The sequence below is a fragment of the Poecile atricapillus genome, chromosome 3 (genome assembly GCF_030490865.1).
Source record: "Poecile atricapillus isolate bPoeAtr1 chromosome 3, bPoeAtr1.hap1, whole genome shotgun sequence".
Lineage (NCBI taxonomy): Eukaryota > Metazoa > Chordata > Aves > Passeriformes > Paridae > Poecile > Poecile atricapillus.
In genome coordinates this window covers 24,023,961-24,037,871 of record NC_081251.1, presented here as the reverse complement: position 1 = coordinate 24,037,871, position 13,911 = coordinate 24,023,961, and the positions used below count along the sequence as shown (strand labels likewise).

At 39.9% G+C, this 13,911-nt stretch overlaps 1 protein-coding gene across 6 annotated transcripts in view; it reads left to right on the top strand.

Moving 5' to 3' along the window:
• The window catches only part of ELOVL5 (ELOVL fatty acid elongase 5), a 39,540-nt gene that overhangs the window by 19,494 nt on the left and 6,135 nt on the right, over positions 1–13,911 (top strand). For 4 of the 6 annotated variants that reach the window (XM_058834638.1, XM_058834641.1, XM_058834637.1 and 1 more), the window contains exons 2-5: positions 3,249–3,317; positions 5,187–5,374; positions 12,176–12,253; positions 12,869–13,040. In XM_058834638.1, the coding sequence (XP_058690621.1) occupies positions 3,260–3,317; positions 5,187–5,374; positions 12,176–12,253; positions 12,869–13,040 (496 nt within the window). In that variant the 5' untranslated portion in view covers positions 3,249–3,259. The remainder of the gene's footprint in view (positions 1–3,248; positions 3,318–5,186; positions 5,375–12,175; positions 12,254–12,868; positions 13,041–13,911) is intronic. The other 2 variants (XM_058834640.1, XM_058834642.1) reach the window with 1 other exon arrangement.

Genomic DNA, 13,911 nt, shown 5'->3' with positions numbered 1-13,911 from the left:
AGCTGCAGGGAGATCTTATTGTGGCCTTACAATACCTAGAAGGGGCCTAATAAGGTAAATGGATACAAACTTTTTAATAGGGACTGTAATGTCAGGACAAGGGGCAATGGTTTTGAAATAAAAGAAAGCAGATTTAGTCTAGATGTAAGGAAGAAGTTTTTTCACTGAGGACGTTGAAGCACTGGAACAGATTGGTCATAGAGGTGGTATATGCCCCATGCACAAGAACTTTACAGGTTGGATGAGGGTCTGAGCATCTTGAGTGGAAGATGATGGGGTAGTTGGGGTAGATAAGCTTCAAAGGTCTCTTCCAAACCAAACCATTCCATGATTCTGTGAGTAGTATGCCTTGCTGTGGGATGACTTGTAGGTAAGGGAGCATTGCTGCTGATCTGCTCATGTATGCGGTCAGCTGCAGAATTTGCTTACTTTCAGTATTAGGAAATATGCCGATCACAGTGTTTCGAATGGCCACTGGTTTAATTTTTCTGGGAGTCGATGTTTCTCTGAATTGGGAAACTATTCTAATTTAAAAAGAACCCTTGTAGTTGCTGCTGTTGAAGCAGTGTTTAATGTTGTGTGGCTGTTGGCAGGAGACTTGATGCATTTTCACATGACCCCTTCTGGAACAAAAGCAGATTGTTTCCTTCTGTTTTTCTGTTACACAAATGAGTTCCTTTTGAAACCATTTCTTTTTCTGCAAATTCTGGAAATCGACACCAGGAGTAGTTTTTCCTTTGCTGTTTCTTTTACAATCTGCTGTCTGATAATGCTGGCACAAAAAGCTGCTTTGGGGTACCAGCCCAAAAAAGCTGAGACGTCTGCAGAGAGCCTCCTCCTCTTGAGGAATGAGTTTTTCTTCCAGTTTCATGAAGGGATTCAAAGTAGACTTACGTTTCTTGCTGCCTTTACTATAACTAGGCAGAGTTCATTCCTGGTTTCTTAGTTGTTTCATTTACATAAGTGCATTTTTAGTGTCCAGTAAATGTAGCAAAATATGTAGCAAGTCAGTTCTGGATTGAGCTTTTTTGAATATTTTAGTTTAACAAACCATTGATTTTGTACCAGTCTCTGCCATCTGAAGCCTTTGCCTGTGAGAAGCGAAACTGAAGTCAGATGCAGATTATTGGCTGATGCAGTGCTGTATAACTAGACCAATTAGTACTGGATCAAAAGAGCAACAAATTGATTAAGTGGGGATCTCAAACAAAATTAATCATCCACCAGGGATTTGGTTTCGTGGCAATATTTAATAGCTGACAAATTTTTAAAAAAGATGGGGTGACCAAAAAAGGTGCTTTCTCTAAATATATTTTTTTCTCCTTATAATTATATACTCATTTCTCACAGCCTTCCTGATGTTCATGCTCCTGGTGACACAAGTTATACTTCCTTATTCCTAGGACACCAGTGTGCCAGTGCTGGCCATTCACACAAGTGCTCACAGTACAATAGCTGGTGAGGTAACATAACCCCAAAAATGCACTTTCTTCTGAAGTGTTTGCTTACTTGGTCTGGGTTTCTTAAGTTAGAAAATAAAACCAGTAAGAATCAGGGCTGCAAAGTACTTTCAACACTTCTGGTTATTTTGATCAAGCCTTTTTCTATGTGCCTGGTGACCAGATTCCAGTGATGTTTCTGTGGCTTTCTGTAGTCCCAAGCAGTGTGACATGGAAGGGAGAGTCTCTTCTGTGTGTCCCTGAGAGCCCCGCAGGGAACAGTGGGTGGTGGTGCAGGCAGAAGTCCTCAGGGAGCCTATTGGTCTCCTGCCTGGGGCCCTGCACTGAAGGGATGTGGGCTTATATAGAAGAACGGAAATGCATGACCTAAGTCCCTTGTATTTGCTTGGTCCCATGGGAAGTCAGAGCCCCTGCAGGCCTTCCAGCACTGGCTCCCAGTCCTACTTGGGACTGGCGAGAAAGCATCGTTTAGATCGTGCTTGAATTTTCTTGTTGGACCTGGATGAAATTGAGGTTTCAGTCCTAGATGACTAAAACCAGAGGATATATGATTAATTTAACTTGCATAAAACAGAAATCCCCTAGAGATGGGATTTGCACAGGTGGCAGAGAGATATTTCCTTTAGGTAGTACTAAAAATAAAAACAAACCAACTTTTTTTTCTTAGCCATATAACTACATAAAAGCTTGTGTAATTGGTGCTGTGGGTATACTGACAGCATGTGTTACTTATGTTATTTTCTCATAGCTAAAACTTGTTGTTAATATTAGTACTTAAGGAAAGGAGAAACACCACAAAGTGAAAACCATTCTATTAGAAGTGGATAAAATTCTGTTAGTGAAAATACAGTACAGTTCTGGATAGAAAAGAGGAAATTGGAAGGGTTGGGGTTTTTTGTTTTTTTTTTCTTATTCAAGAAGAAAATTACTTCCTCTTCTCTTGGAAACAGCATTGTGCACAGTTGTCTGTGCTCATGGACATTGTAGATGCTTCTTTCCTGCTTTTCCTCCTTCGTGTAGCGAGGTACTACAACGTGGGTTCCATCCATGTACAGACCAGGTGCTACCAATAAATAGTGGCCATGTGAGGAGCTGACAGATGACATTTGAATCACTCTACTGATGTTGGATGAATTTCATCTGGTAATGTCTTACCAGTAAGCAGTTTCTGGAACTGGAGATGCTCATGCCATGAGATGCTGTGTTTTCTCCATGGACTCTGCAGCCCTCCCTGTCTTTCAGTGACTGTTGATCTCTTGGTTTTATGGGCTGTTAATCAGAGCTGTAATCAGTCACCTATCTGCAGGCGATAGCAGAGCCAGTTTTTATTTTTTTCCTCATTCCCTCCTCCATAGCTAATCTTGCTAGTTATTTGAGACCCTTTGTTAAAATAGCTTCATAGTCATTATCTGAAAATTTCAATGTTGCTGGCTTTCTCAAAGTCCAGTCGTCCTTCTCATTGAGGGATCTTTCAAGATGGCAGCTTTTATTTGCTTGTACAAAATACAGAATTAAACAGAACTTCAGGTTAATCTGAACTCATTATTTTAAGCTTGTGTGCATCTATAACTATGATTAAGTACTTCAGTGGGAAATGTAGCTCATACACCAATGACTCTCTAAGACTAGAAAAAACTTAATGTACTTAATATATTCTGAGAAAGTCCATTATGTTTGCTATAATTTTTGCATACTAGTATTTTTTTGTTAACCCTAACAGAATGTGTTCATGGTTAAACTATTTTCATGAGCAGAAGAACTAACTTCCTCCTTTTCTTTCCATTTCAGTAGGTTGTAGAATGGAACATATGGATAAAACAATCAATAGTTACTTTGATGTTTGGCTTGGACCCAGAGGTAAGATTTCTCTTAAGTTAACACATAAATAAAACTGATCTTACTAGAACATAAGTAACATTTTTCCTCTAACTTGACGTTGACAGGTGACAACTTTCTTTAGGATCTGCAAAGCATCAAAATGTCTGACAGTGTAATAAATAAGAGTCTATTCAATGTTTCTGATCTTTTGACCTGAAGAGGTCATTCCTCTTACTATCAGTTAAGCTCATGTTGTCTTAGTGGGTGACTTACCTCACTCAGATCTTTGCTGCTTTTTTTCTTTCTTTTTAATTTAGTAATAGCTTTTATTCTAAAAAAAGCCACTTTAATTTGCATTTAATTAAATAAAAAATACTTTTGCCTTCATAAGTAGAACTTCTCTGGAATTTTTCACTAAAAATATCTGTAGTTTTTGGAAAACACTGCATCTTTGAAACCATTAGTTTTTTTGAAGAAGCAATAGTTTTGGTAGATTTTGCCCAGGGAAAACCTCTGCAGGTGGAGAACAGTCATGGTCAGTGTGAGGAAGTGAGAGGTTATGGGACCAGGACAAACAGTGGCCTTATGCTGTGGGCTTGGGTAGGATGGTCCCCTTCCACTTGGTTCTGACCAGGCAGATTACATGACTGCATCCTGCACAGAGTGTGCAGAGCAGTGCTGCTCAGTGGCATGTGCTTTTTTCTTCTGACTGCTTCAGTAATGCCTTTTCTCTGTCCCACTCAAGATCCAGTGATGGTGCCCCTTCTTCACGGGAGAAAGTCTGCAGGAGGTGGAACAAGCCTCTGATTCTTCCAAGTGTGTTTTCTGTTTGCTTTTATTAGTGCTTTCATCTCACTGCCCTTGTTGCCTCTTTCTTCATTCTAAGTGTATTTAAATTCGCCTGGATGTTCTGATACAACTATTGCATGTGCTGGCATATGGTCTCTATGTGCTGTATAAGAAAAATCATGAACCATAAAGGTGGCAAATCCGAACAATTCCTTGGCTTGCCTACCTACTTTCCAGCCTACAGTTTTAAGGCTTCATTTCTTACATTCAGGACCCGTGTATGTATGACTCCTTTAAAATTAAGTCAAGACTGTGAATGACAGCAGTACTTGAATTGTTCATTTATATTTTAGTTAACTTGGTTTCAGTACTTTGGGCTGACTTTAGTGAGAGGAGAGAGACACTGTGCTGTTGCCAGGTGTGGACAACACAGTTGTGGTTCAAAAGGATCACACTAATGTTCCAAGTAGTCCCCTAAAATTCTGATTCAGAGTGGTTTATGTGCTTTTCCTGAGAAGTTGATGCATTGCCAGCTGGTTACTCAGGCGGAACTGACTGCTCTGTGTTCCATACTTGTCCTTGCCCATACAAGGAGTCCAAAATTTAATTCTTTCTAATAGCACATATATGATCTAATTGTGTTACAATTGACTGAAAAATAACTATCAGGATCATCCACCTATAACTACAAAGGTATCTGATTCACTCCTAGGTTTGCTGACTCTAGGAAATAAGATGTGTACCATTGGGAAGGGTTGGTTTGAGCAAGTAAAAGGGAGAGCTTTGTTGAAGCTTTTCTTTATAATTTTATCTGTGGTATTCAGGTGGGTGACAGTTCTGAATGGTAATGAGTATTTAAAAATAATAACTTAAGTAATAGCTTAAGAATATTTTTGCCTTAGGAAAAGAATTATTTCTGCTTTCTTAAATATGTAAATAAAATGTTGTTGTTTGTAATGAGCAATGTGGCCCTTAGTAAGAGGGCTTGCTGCACGTCCTTCGTTTTTCTTTGATATTCCAGCTCTGGAAGCATTTTGGGTACAGCTATTTTTAGATGTGTTGAATTCTTCTCCTTACAAGATCTAAGTGTTTTTATGTTTTTGTTTGTTTGTTTCCCAGACCCCAGAGTAAAAGGATGGCTTCTTCTGGAGAACTACACACCTACCTTTATCTTCTCAGCCTTGTACTTACTAATCGTCTGGCTAGGGCCAAAGTACATGCGGAATAGGCAACCGTTCTCATGCAGGGGTATTCTAGTGATATACAACCTTGGACTTACACTGCTTTCCCTGTATATGTTTTATGAGGTAAGAGAAAAAGGGTTGGTCAGTTTTGCAATGTCTGTTTTAATTACATTGCCTCATGTTGAAAATAATCTGTGAGCAGAGTGCTCCTGAATTTGGGAAGCATCTGCAGTAGTGGTGCGACCATTTTCGATGTCGCTTCTCTGAGGAGAAAACCCTAATTGTAGTGTTACCTCTAAGGATGGTGTGAAACAAGCCTTGCCTTAAACATCCCTGCTGACCTTGTTTAGCAATGTTTCAAATGCGCTTTGCTCAGTGCAAGTGAAGGCCTGATCGTTCAGCATGAACTTGGCTCTCCTTTAGTAAGTTCTCCTTGTTTGATGCAATTGTGCTGGTGGACTGTAGAAAGTACTTTGTAGCAAAACTGGCTTTATCTGCAGGGCAAAATGGTTTATTTACTTGTGTTTAATCATGCACACACTCCTTGCATCTATTTCCGTAAGCTTCCTATAGGTTCTTTTGCATTCTCTTAGTTTTGCTTGGAAAAAAAAGTTGCTGAAACAGTGCCATTGTGATTTATCTGTTTCTTTGAGCTTAAAATCTAAACGTACAAATATATTTCTCACTGAACTGAACTTTCTGTGAACTTATTTCCTTTCATAAAAACCCAAAGATATAGGCAGTGTAAAGTTTTCCACTTCCCAGAGAGCTCTTTAGCTGCTTTTACTCAGTGCTGTGTTTTTGTTCAAGTGAAAATGAAGAGCTATGGTAGTGTAAATAATGTTGTGGTCAGAAAATTACTCTTTTACTTTAATGTACAGAATATTCTGGCACACTTTTAAACCAAAGTATTTTGTCTTTCTGTAACAAGATATTTAATTTTTCAACATCCTCTTTTAAATTCTTTCACTACAGTCTTTTCAAATACAACCTAGGTCTAAAACTACTAATTTATTTTTTTTTTCCTCTGCATGAGCTTAGAAGTGCATATAAGCTGCAATTCTCCTTTAAGTTTGTAGTTAATTCTGTAGTGTTTTACAAGGTGAGTGTTTAGAGATTAAATTATTTAAATTCAATGTTATTTCTCTTGTGTAGTGAATTGTCTACTCAAAAATTACTGTGTTGGGTTATTAAGAAATTTGATATGTAATTGTTCAGTTGGAAGCAGTTTTGGATTCAGTAGGTACTTGGAGCTACTTGTGTTCTTGATGTGCTTAAATTTCTAACCTCCTTGTAAGGATGTTATAATCCAGAAAAGGTGTGTGTTGATCAGTTTAATTTGTCTAAATCTAAGTGTTGATGTTGGCATCAATGTCCGTCTGTATTATTTTTTGCAGGTAATATTTACAGTTATGTAGTGATCTATTGTTTTAACCTTCAGTTATGTTATTGACAGTTTACAACTGCAGACTTTTCTTCAGTTGTACCAAGTGTGGATAAAACTCCCAGGATAGTCAATCTTTCTTCTTTGAACACTTGGAATAAAACTCATAGTTTCTAAATTACTGTAACATTCTGCTGTGTTACAAAACCTGCTGGTAAATTTAAACAAGAGAAAATGCCTAAACTGTTGATCCTATAAATGCCTTTTCTCTGCTAACAATAAACTGGTTACCAAGAGAGGACTGTTCATTATATGCTGAAGTAGTCCTCAGACTTGTAACCAGATAAATAGCTGTTATATCGTGGAGCAATGACATAACTAAAATACAGTGAATATTAAGATCCCTTGTTCCAATATAGCAAAATGTTTTACATGAACATGAGTGTTGTTCTTAATCTAATATTATCCTTATGGAACTGTTCATTAGTATTGTAAATATACCTTCTCCTTGTAAATGGACATACATAAAGCTAGAGCATTTATGGAGATCATTAAACATATGATGGTGGCAATGAAATGTGGTTGGCAGCACTTACAAGCTGGATGTGAGGGCAAGTGATGCTCTGCAACAAGGGACTGATCCCATTAAAATGCAACAAAGCAGAAAGCCATGCTGACATAACACCACAGTGCTTGATGTTTGCAGGGAGACAGCCAAAGGGCGTGGGGAAAAAATGGGTTCTTGCACCTCCAGGTATGTTCTCTATCTCAAGTACCTGCACAATTACCCCCGTTGGTGCACAGCATGTGGTACCCCTGGTTATGTCTATCAGTCTTGGAAATTTTCCTTTGAAGGACTAGCCATATATCAGTAGCAATTCATAGTACACTTACTTGTTTTTAAGTTAGAATGATGAGGAACAACACTCAGAAAACTTGTGTAACTCCCTGATTTTCTCCTTGCTGACTTTTTGAGTTTCAGTTGGATGAAAATTTTTCAGTCCTACTGTGTGGAAAATCATAACATGTCACCAGTTATGAACTTGTTTAGTAGCCTGTCTGAAAATAAGTTGCTTTAATAGCTTGTGTACAGTACACCTGAAACCCTACTTTGAAGTTTTTCCTGAATTATAGCTATGGTGATTCAGGTCATGATTCATAGCATCACAGCTCAGTTTGCATATTATGTGACCAAAACAAGATGTTAAAGCGAGGCATCCTCCCAACTGCGATGAAAAGGATGACCTACTTGGTTTTCCAGCCTTTATGTCTGAATTATTGTAAGAAATATCATGGGGGAATTTGGCATCATAGCATTTCTGTAACTCTAGGTATTGTGCACTTTGGTCTAAAATAGCTAGAAATTTTAGACCTGTTATGTGGTATTCCTAATAGTTTCTGTCTGTGCTTGCTATACCTTTTTATGGGGATATTTAATGACTTGGCTGGGCTTTGGTGCTTGCAGAGAAGTGGACTGCACTTGTCCCTGACAATATAACAGGCAAGACAGATCTAGGGGAGCTGGAGAGGTTTCTCTAGGCTAATTTATCACATACTTCAGGAGGACAGTATGTTCTTTGGGGACAAACATAGTTTTATTCTGTAAAAATCTACAGTGCTTGAACTTAAAGTAGAAATAACACTCTTATGCCTCAGGCAGGGGCTTCAAAGGGAGTCTTCTTGCGTGATGAAGGTGCCTATCAGGGACTGGCAGGGGTTACAGGATATGGGCTGATCACTTGCTGGCTGGCATGGCTGTGTCTGGAGGGGCTGCAGGAGCAGCTGGAACAGCAGAGGCAGCACTGCTTCCCCCTGTATTGCTGCTCTGTGCTGGGATCACAAGGTGTCTTGCAACACTGAGTAGGGCCTGTGCCTCTGCTTGAGTCTCAGCTGGGTGATTTAGCAAAGAGGGGAGAGTGTCAGCTACCCAGTTATACAGCACACAGACCTATGTTATTTCAGGGTGTTTATTAGCAAAACTGGCCAAGTGATCTGGACCACCTGGGCTTTCATTAGAGAAAACTGGTCAATGATGAAGGCTCACTTCCTTAATCGATCTCTTTGCTGTCTTTTTTCCGCATCTTCTGAAAAAATTAATTCCCTAATGAATCTGCCTGCAAAAAGTCTTAGATTTTCCTGAGGTGTTGCATATGCTGTAGGAAAAGTTTTGGGAAGCAGGGGACTCTGTTAAAGATACTGTGTCACATGAGCCATGGGTGGCAGCTAGGCTGCTATTTCTTCTCCCCTTTCTTTCTCCACCCTCCTGAAGCCCTTATCTCTGCTCTAGAGTAACTGCGTTCATGTAAAGATAAAGTTCCCTATCTGTGCAGGCATTTGCTTGCTTTGATCAGACATGAACTTCTGTTTCTCTTCATTCTGATCTAGCTCTGTTTTGAACCTTGTAAACCCATCACGCCTTGACAGCATCATGCAGTGCTAGGTCTCCTATCTGCCCCTCTCCAGTGAGTCTCAGACTTTAGTTTTATCACGAGAAAAAAAACAAAATCCTCCCTGTAACACCTCTCCTCCACCCACTCAGACTGGTGTTAGAGTTCTGGCTTATTTTGGCAGCAAAGTTGATAAAACAGCATATGCCGGGGCATTTCAAGGAATTCAGCAACAGAATTACAAAACTGAATCAATAGGAAAAAAGAAAACTTCATTGCAGGGGAGGAAAGTGTGGGTTGTTTCAGCACAAATGCAACCTTGAGCTTCAGGTTTTTCCCCTGAACTGAGGGACTTAACGTTGAGTTTGAGTACCATTTTAATTAGCTTATGAAGGAACTGTCTTTTTGTGCTGCTTAGAAACCACGTGATGTGGTTTACTCAAGTGCAAATGGTTATAATTGGCCTTTTCTGCACATGTTAATTTCTTGAGAGATTTGCCTGTGATTGTTCATCAGCAGTGCCATCAGCAGGCCTGGACTCCTGCCAGCCTGAAGATGAAGGACTTCTGGAGACAGCGGGCAAGAAAGGAAAGGTTGTCTCAAGGCTGTACTGACAGAGGAGCCACCGCTCTATTTCTGGGCAAGTCTCAGACCTACTGTACAGTAGTGCAAGTGGGTCTTGGAAATGCTGGCCATCCAGGGAACAGACCACAAAAATTGTGTGAGCAAGGACTTAAATGCACTGCTGGAAATTTCTGACCCCTCCATATCACTTTTGTGGTGGCAGGGAAGCAGTTCCCTGGGGCTGTACACCCGTGCATAATGGAGCCATTTGTGGTCATGTTTCAGAGTGATCTCTTGGTTTTGTTTTCTGAAGCCTTCCAGCATGTGATGAAAGTATTGTGGGTGCAAGAAATAGTGATGCCAGGCAAAGGAACAGCTGGCTAATTGGGGAAAAAGATTATTTACATGTATGTTGCACTGAGTAAGGTTTGTGGGCAGCAACAGCAGTTTGTGGGCAGCTGTAGCAGCTTTTTACCAATTATTTCCTTCTGGAAAGTGGGGAATGAAATTATTTTTGTGACTATACTAGCTATTTATATGATAAAAGATGCTGACATTTCCTACAAATGTTGCTTTGCTTATGTCATTTGTGGTTGTGAGAGTGTTACAATTCCTAGCATACAATAATATGTTCTTTTGTAAACAAGGGAGTACAGGGTTGAGCTCAAGCCACTGCTCATAGCCACACTGATGCCATTCTCCTTTAGAGAGGTGGGATCCACAGAGACACCTTTGGTTGCTTTACACTTTAGGTGGTGAACCTGTACCACTTGCAGGAAAAGCTCTGTGGATTCACTATGCCAGCCTTTACTGGGAAGAAGTTTATGGAGTGCAGCATAAATGATGGACATTGTTTGGATTAATTACAATATAAACAATGTTATTTTCCTTCTATTCCTAACACTTCCTTGAACTATGAGAACTGTATGAAAACATCTGTAAGCTCTTAACACGATCACAGCACAATGTGGTCTTCTGTCTGAGGGACTGGCAGGCACTTGCAAGGCCACACAGTCTTTCCCTCAGTGGCTTGAAAGTGGCTTGGTGCAAAGCTTGCTCTGGGGCACAGCTGGTCCTTCAGCAAGGTACTACTTTTAAACTGGTGTCCACTACAGAGTCCTGCAGCCAGGAGAGGAGTCCTTCCATGGCTGCCTTCCCTTTGTTGCTTGGGTAGGGAAAGTGCCTGGGTCTGCTGCTGATGTGCATGGCTGCCCTGCCCTTGCTGTGGCAGCATGCTATTGATTTATCTCTAATACAGGAGATAGTTCCAGGTCTGTATATTATGATATAACTAGATGTACATTTTTGCCCCTAAATTGCAGCAATAATTCTGTTTGAAGGTCAAAAATAATTACCTAGGCTGACTGAGTATTTTAAAAGCTAATTTAGGGGGAAAATGAGGCATGAAAGAAATAGCATTGGGGAAAGGTAGATCATTTAAGTGATAATCTTTATTGAACCTTTTAAAATTAGCTTCCTGTTCACAGTTCTGAGCAGCATTTAGTCATACCAGATATTGTAGTCCTTTAATCAAGTGATCTTTTAAAATGGCTTTTAGTGCAAGGAGTTTCTATGGTGGCTTTGCAAAGCTATTTTTTATTCTGCAGATAGACATGGCCAAAAACATACAACTTGCTTCTGCCTTTCAGATGTTTTTTAAGATGTCTAAGAGGGTTTTTTTTTTCACTTGGGAGTTGCCTAAAGCTGTTACTCCTCTCCTCATGCTATTCCCAAGAGGAAGAACATCTTTATAAACAGCTTATGTCCAATGATCTTTCTGTTAAGATATTAAAGAGGATCTTGTTCACATCCTTGCACATACTCCCTCCTCCCATTCTACCCTCAACCTGTCCTACCGTCTCCTACCATCTGTGAAAGGGTGAGAACATCCAGCATGGGTCTTGTTTCTCTAGAGATTTGAGCCAGCCCCTCCACAGCAGACACCCTGTCATCTGTCATGACTAATAAATAGTTGGTCATTACTCTTAACAGTGATTTTGTTATCTTTGAGGTGTTACTTATTAGGCCAGGAAGTCAGGCAGGCAGTGGCATATCCTGCAGAGGAAGTCACTTATATTGGGAAGGATGTAATGTACTTGGGATGAGTGAATTGCTTAAAAAGATCTTGAAGAATGGCAATGGAAATATGTTGTTGAAAAAATTGTAATCAAATCTCTTGAGTATAAAATTTCTTAAAGATGTAACTCTTTTGAAAAGTAATCAGAAGAAAAATGTACTTACTGAACTTCGGTTATTTTCTTTCTCTAAGAATGAGACTATCAGCAAAGAAGATTTCTTGAGAATGTGTGTGGAATATGACTCTGAAAGTGCTCACACAGTGTGGGATAAGTAGGGATAAAATGTTACCTCCTACTTTTATTTTGGTATACGTCAATTGGTAAAATTTATTAATTCACCCTTCCCTATGATTTGATCACTGCTTGGAACTTGTATTCAACCTAATGCCACACTCAGGTACCCAGGATTCTCTTGACACCAGATGTCTGGGCAGAGCCACTGTGGCAGTTCGCAGGTGCCACAGAGTTCAGCCTTCTCCCCAAATAACATTATTTTTTTTTATTTGCTCAGCTGGTGACGGGAGTATTGGAAGGAGGATACAATTTCTTCTGTCAGGATACACACAGTGGAGGAGAGGCTGATATGAAGGTACTGTAATGGAGACTTAGAGCTGGTAATGTTTCAAATTGTCCACTTGAGTGTAAGTGAAGAGCAGAAAGGTATTGATTATGCACATTTGGCTTAAACTATAAACTTTTTCCTCCCTTTGCAGTGCAATAGACAGTGCACTGTCAGACATAAGGTATTTTTGTGAATAACTATGTGCAAATTTTCAAGTGTCCCCAGATGAAAAAATGAGGACTTGGTCTTTTGACTGTATCCCACCACTCTGTTTTGAGACTACCCTTCTCTTTCTGAGATGTGGTGATACTTTCTTCTGGTCAGACTTCTGACCTCTCCTTTACAGAGAGCACTGCAGCACCAACTGTGGTTAAGTATTTTCTTATTTCTCCCAGGACAACCCAGATGCACAGCACTAGCCTCCTGAAGTAGTCTTTGTCATCCTGTTTTCAGCTGTAGCTATAGTTTTGTTCCTCAGTCTCCTATGGAGAAACATGAGGCAGAACTGTTACAGAATATCCCAGCAGTGTCTTCAGTACAAGTCGTGCAGGGCAGAATCTGGATTTTAATTACTTAGATAACATAAGAGTTGAAAGCCCCCACAATGTGCAGTGCTTCTAAAACTTGATTCCTCCTTTCCAGATCATACGTGTCCTCTGGTGGTACTATTTCTCCAAACTCATTGAGTTCATGGATACCTTCTTTTTCATTTTGAGGAAAAATAATCATCAGATCACGGTTCTGCATGTCTACCACCATGCAACAATGCTGAACATCTGGTGGTTTGTTATGAACTGGGTGCCTTGTGGTCACTGTAAGTACTGGGTTATGGTGGGGGAACATCTGCAACAGGGGCTTTGTTTTGGTGGTCTTTTGATCAAATATCTCTGGTACCTTCAGCTGCAGGATTTGTTCTGTACCATATTAAGCTACTTTGCTGAATTGCAACTATTTGGTAGATGGTTGCAGGAATTTAGCTGCCTCTAGGAAAGAGTGTCTGTGTGACATTCAGAATTTATGTGTGACATTTATCAGGTGAATTAGCCTAGGTCAGGTACCTATCAACCTTGCTTTCTATTTTTTGCTGTAGTTACAGTCCTTCTGATGAAAACAATACTCTTTCCCAAGTCAAGCCAGAAGCTCGTTTCAGCTGTAGAACAGCTAAAAGTGACTCTTGTGCTTGTATCTTTAAAGTACACTTGAGATATGACTTTCTTAATTTAATCTTATTATACCACTGGCCATAACAAATTATTTCAGTTAAAATCTCGTCCCCTGAGCACTAATGAATATGAGGGAATGAATCTTAAGTGGAAGATTTCCATGTTTTTCATGTCTAAATCCTGCTAACCTTTGGCAACCCGGCTTTAATTCTTTACGTCCGTTGCATTTAGCTGGCCATCTAGTTTCCTAACTGCATTAGCATGGCTTAGCAGTGGTTAGGATGTGCAGCTTATAGATACTAGCTTTGTTGAACACTCCATTCAAGAGGAACCTTTTCAAACCCGATGGATGTGAGCTGCTGGCAATGCAGACCAAGAGGTTGCATTCCTCAGGAGTCTGTTCTCTGAGCCAAACAGCACAGAAACTTGTATTTGTTTTGTGTTGTCAGCACAACGGTGAGTAATACTGAACTTATAAAAAGTCTGCATCTGGAAATACATTCTCCTCCAAGGAAGTAAATT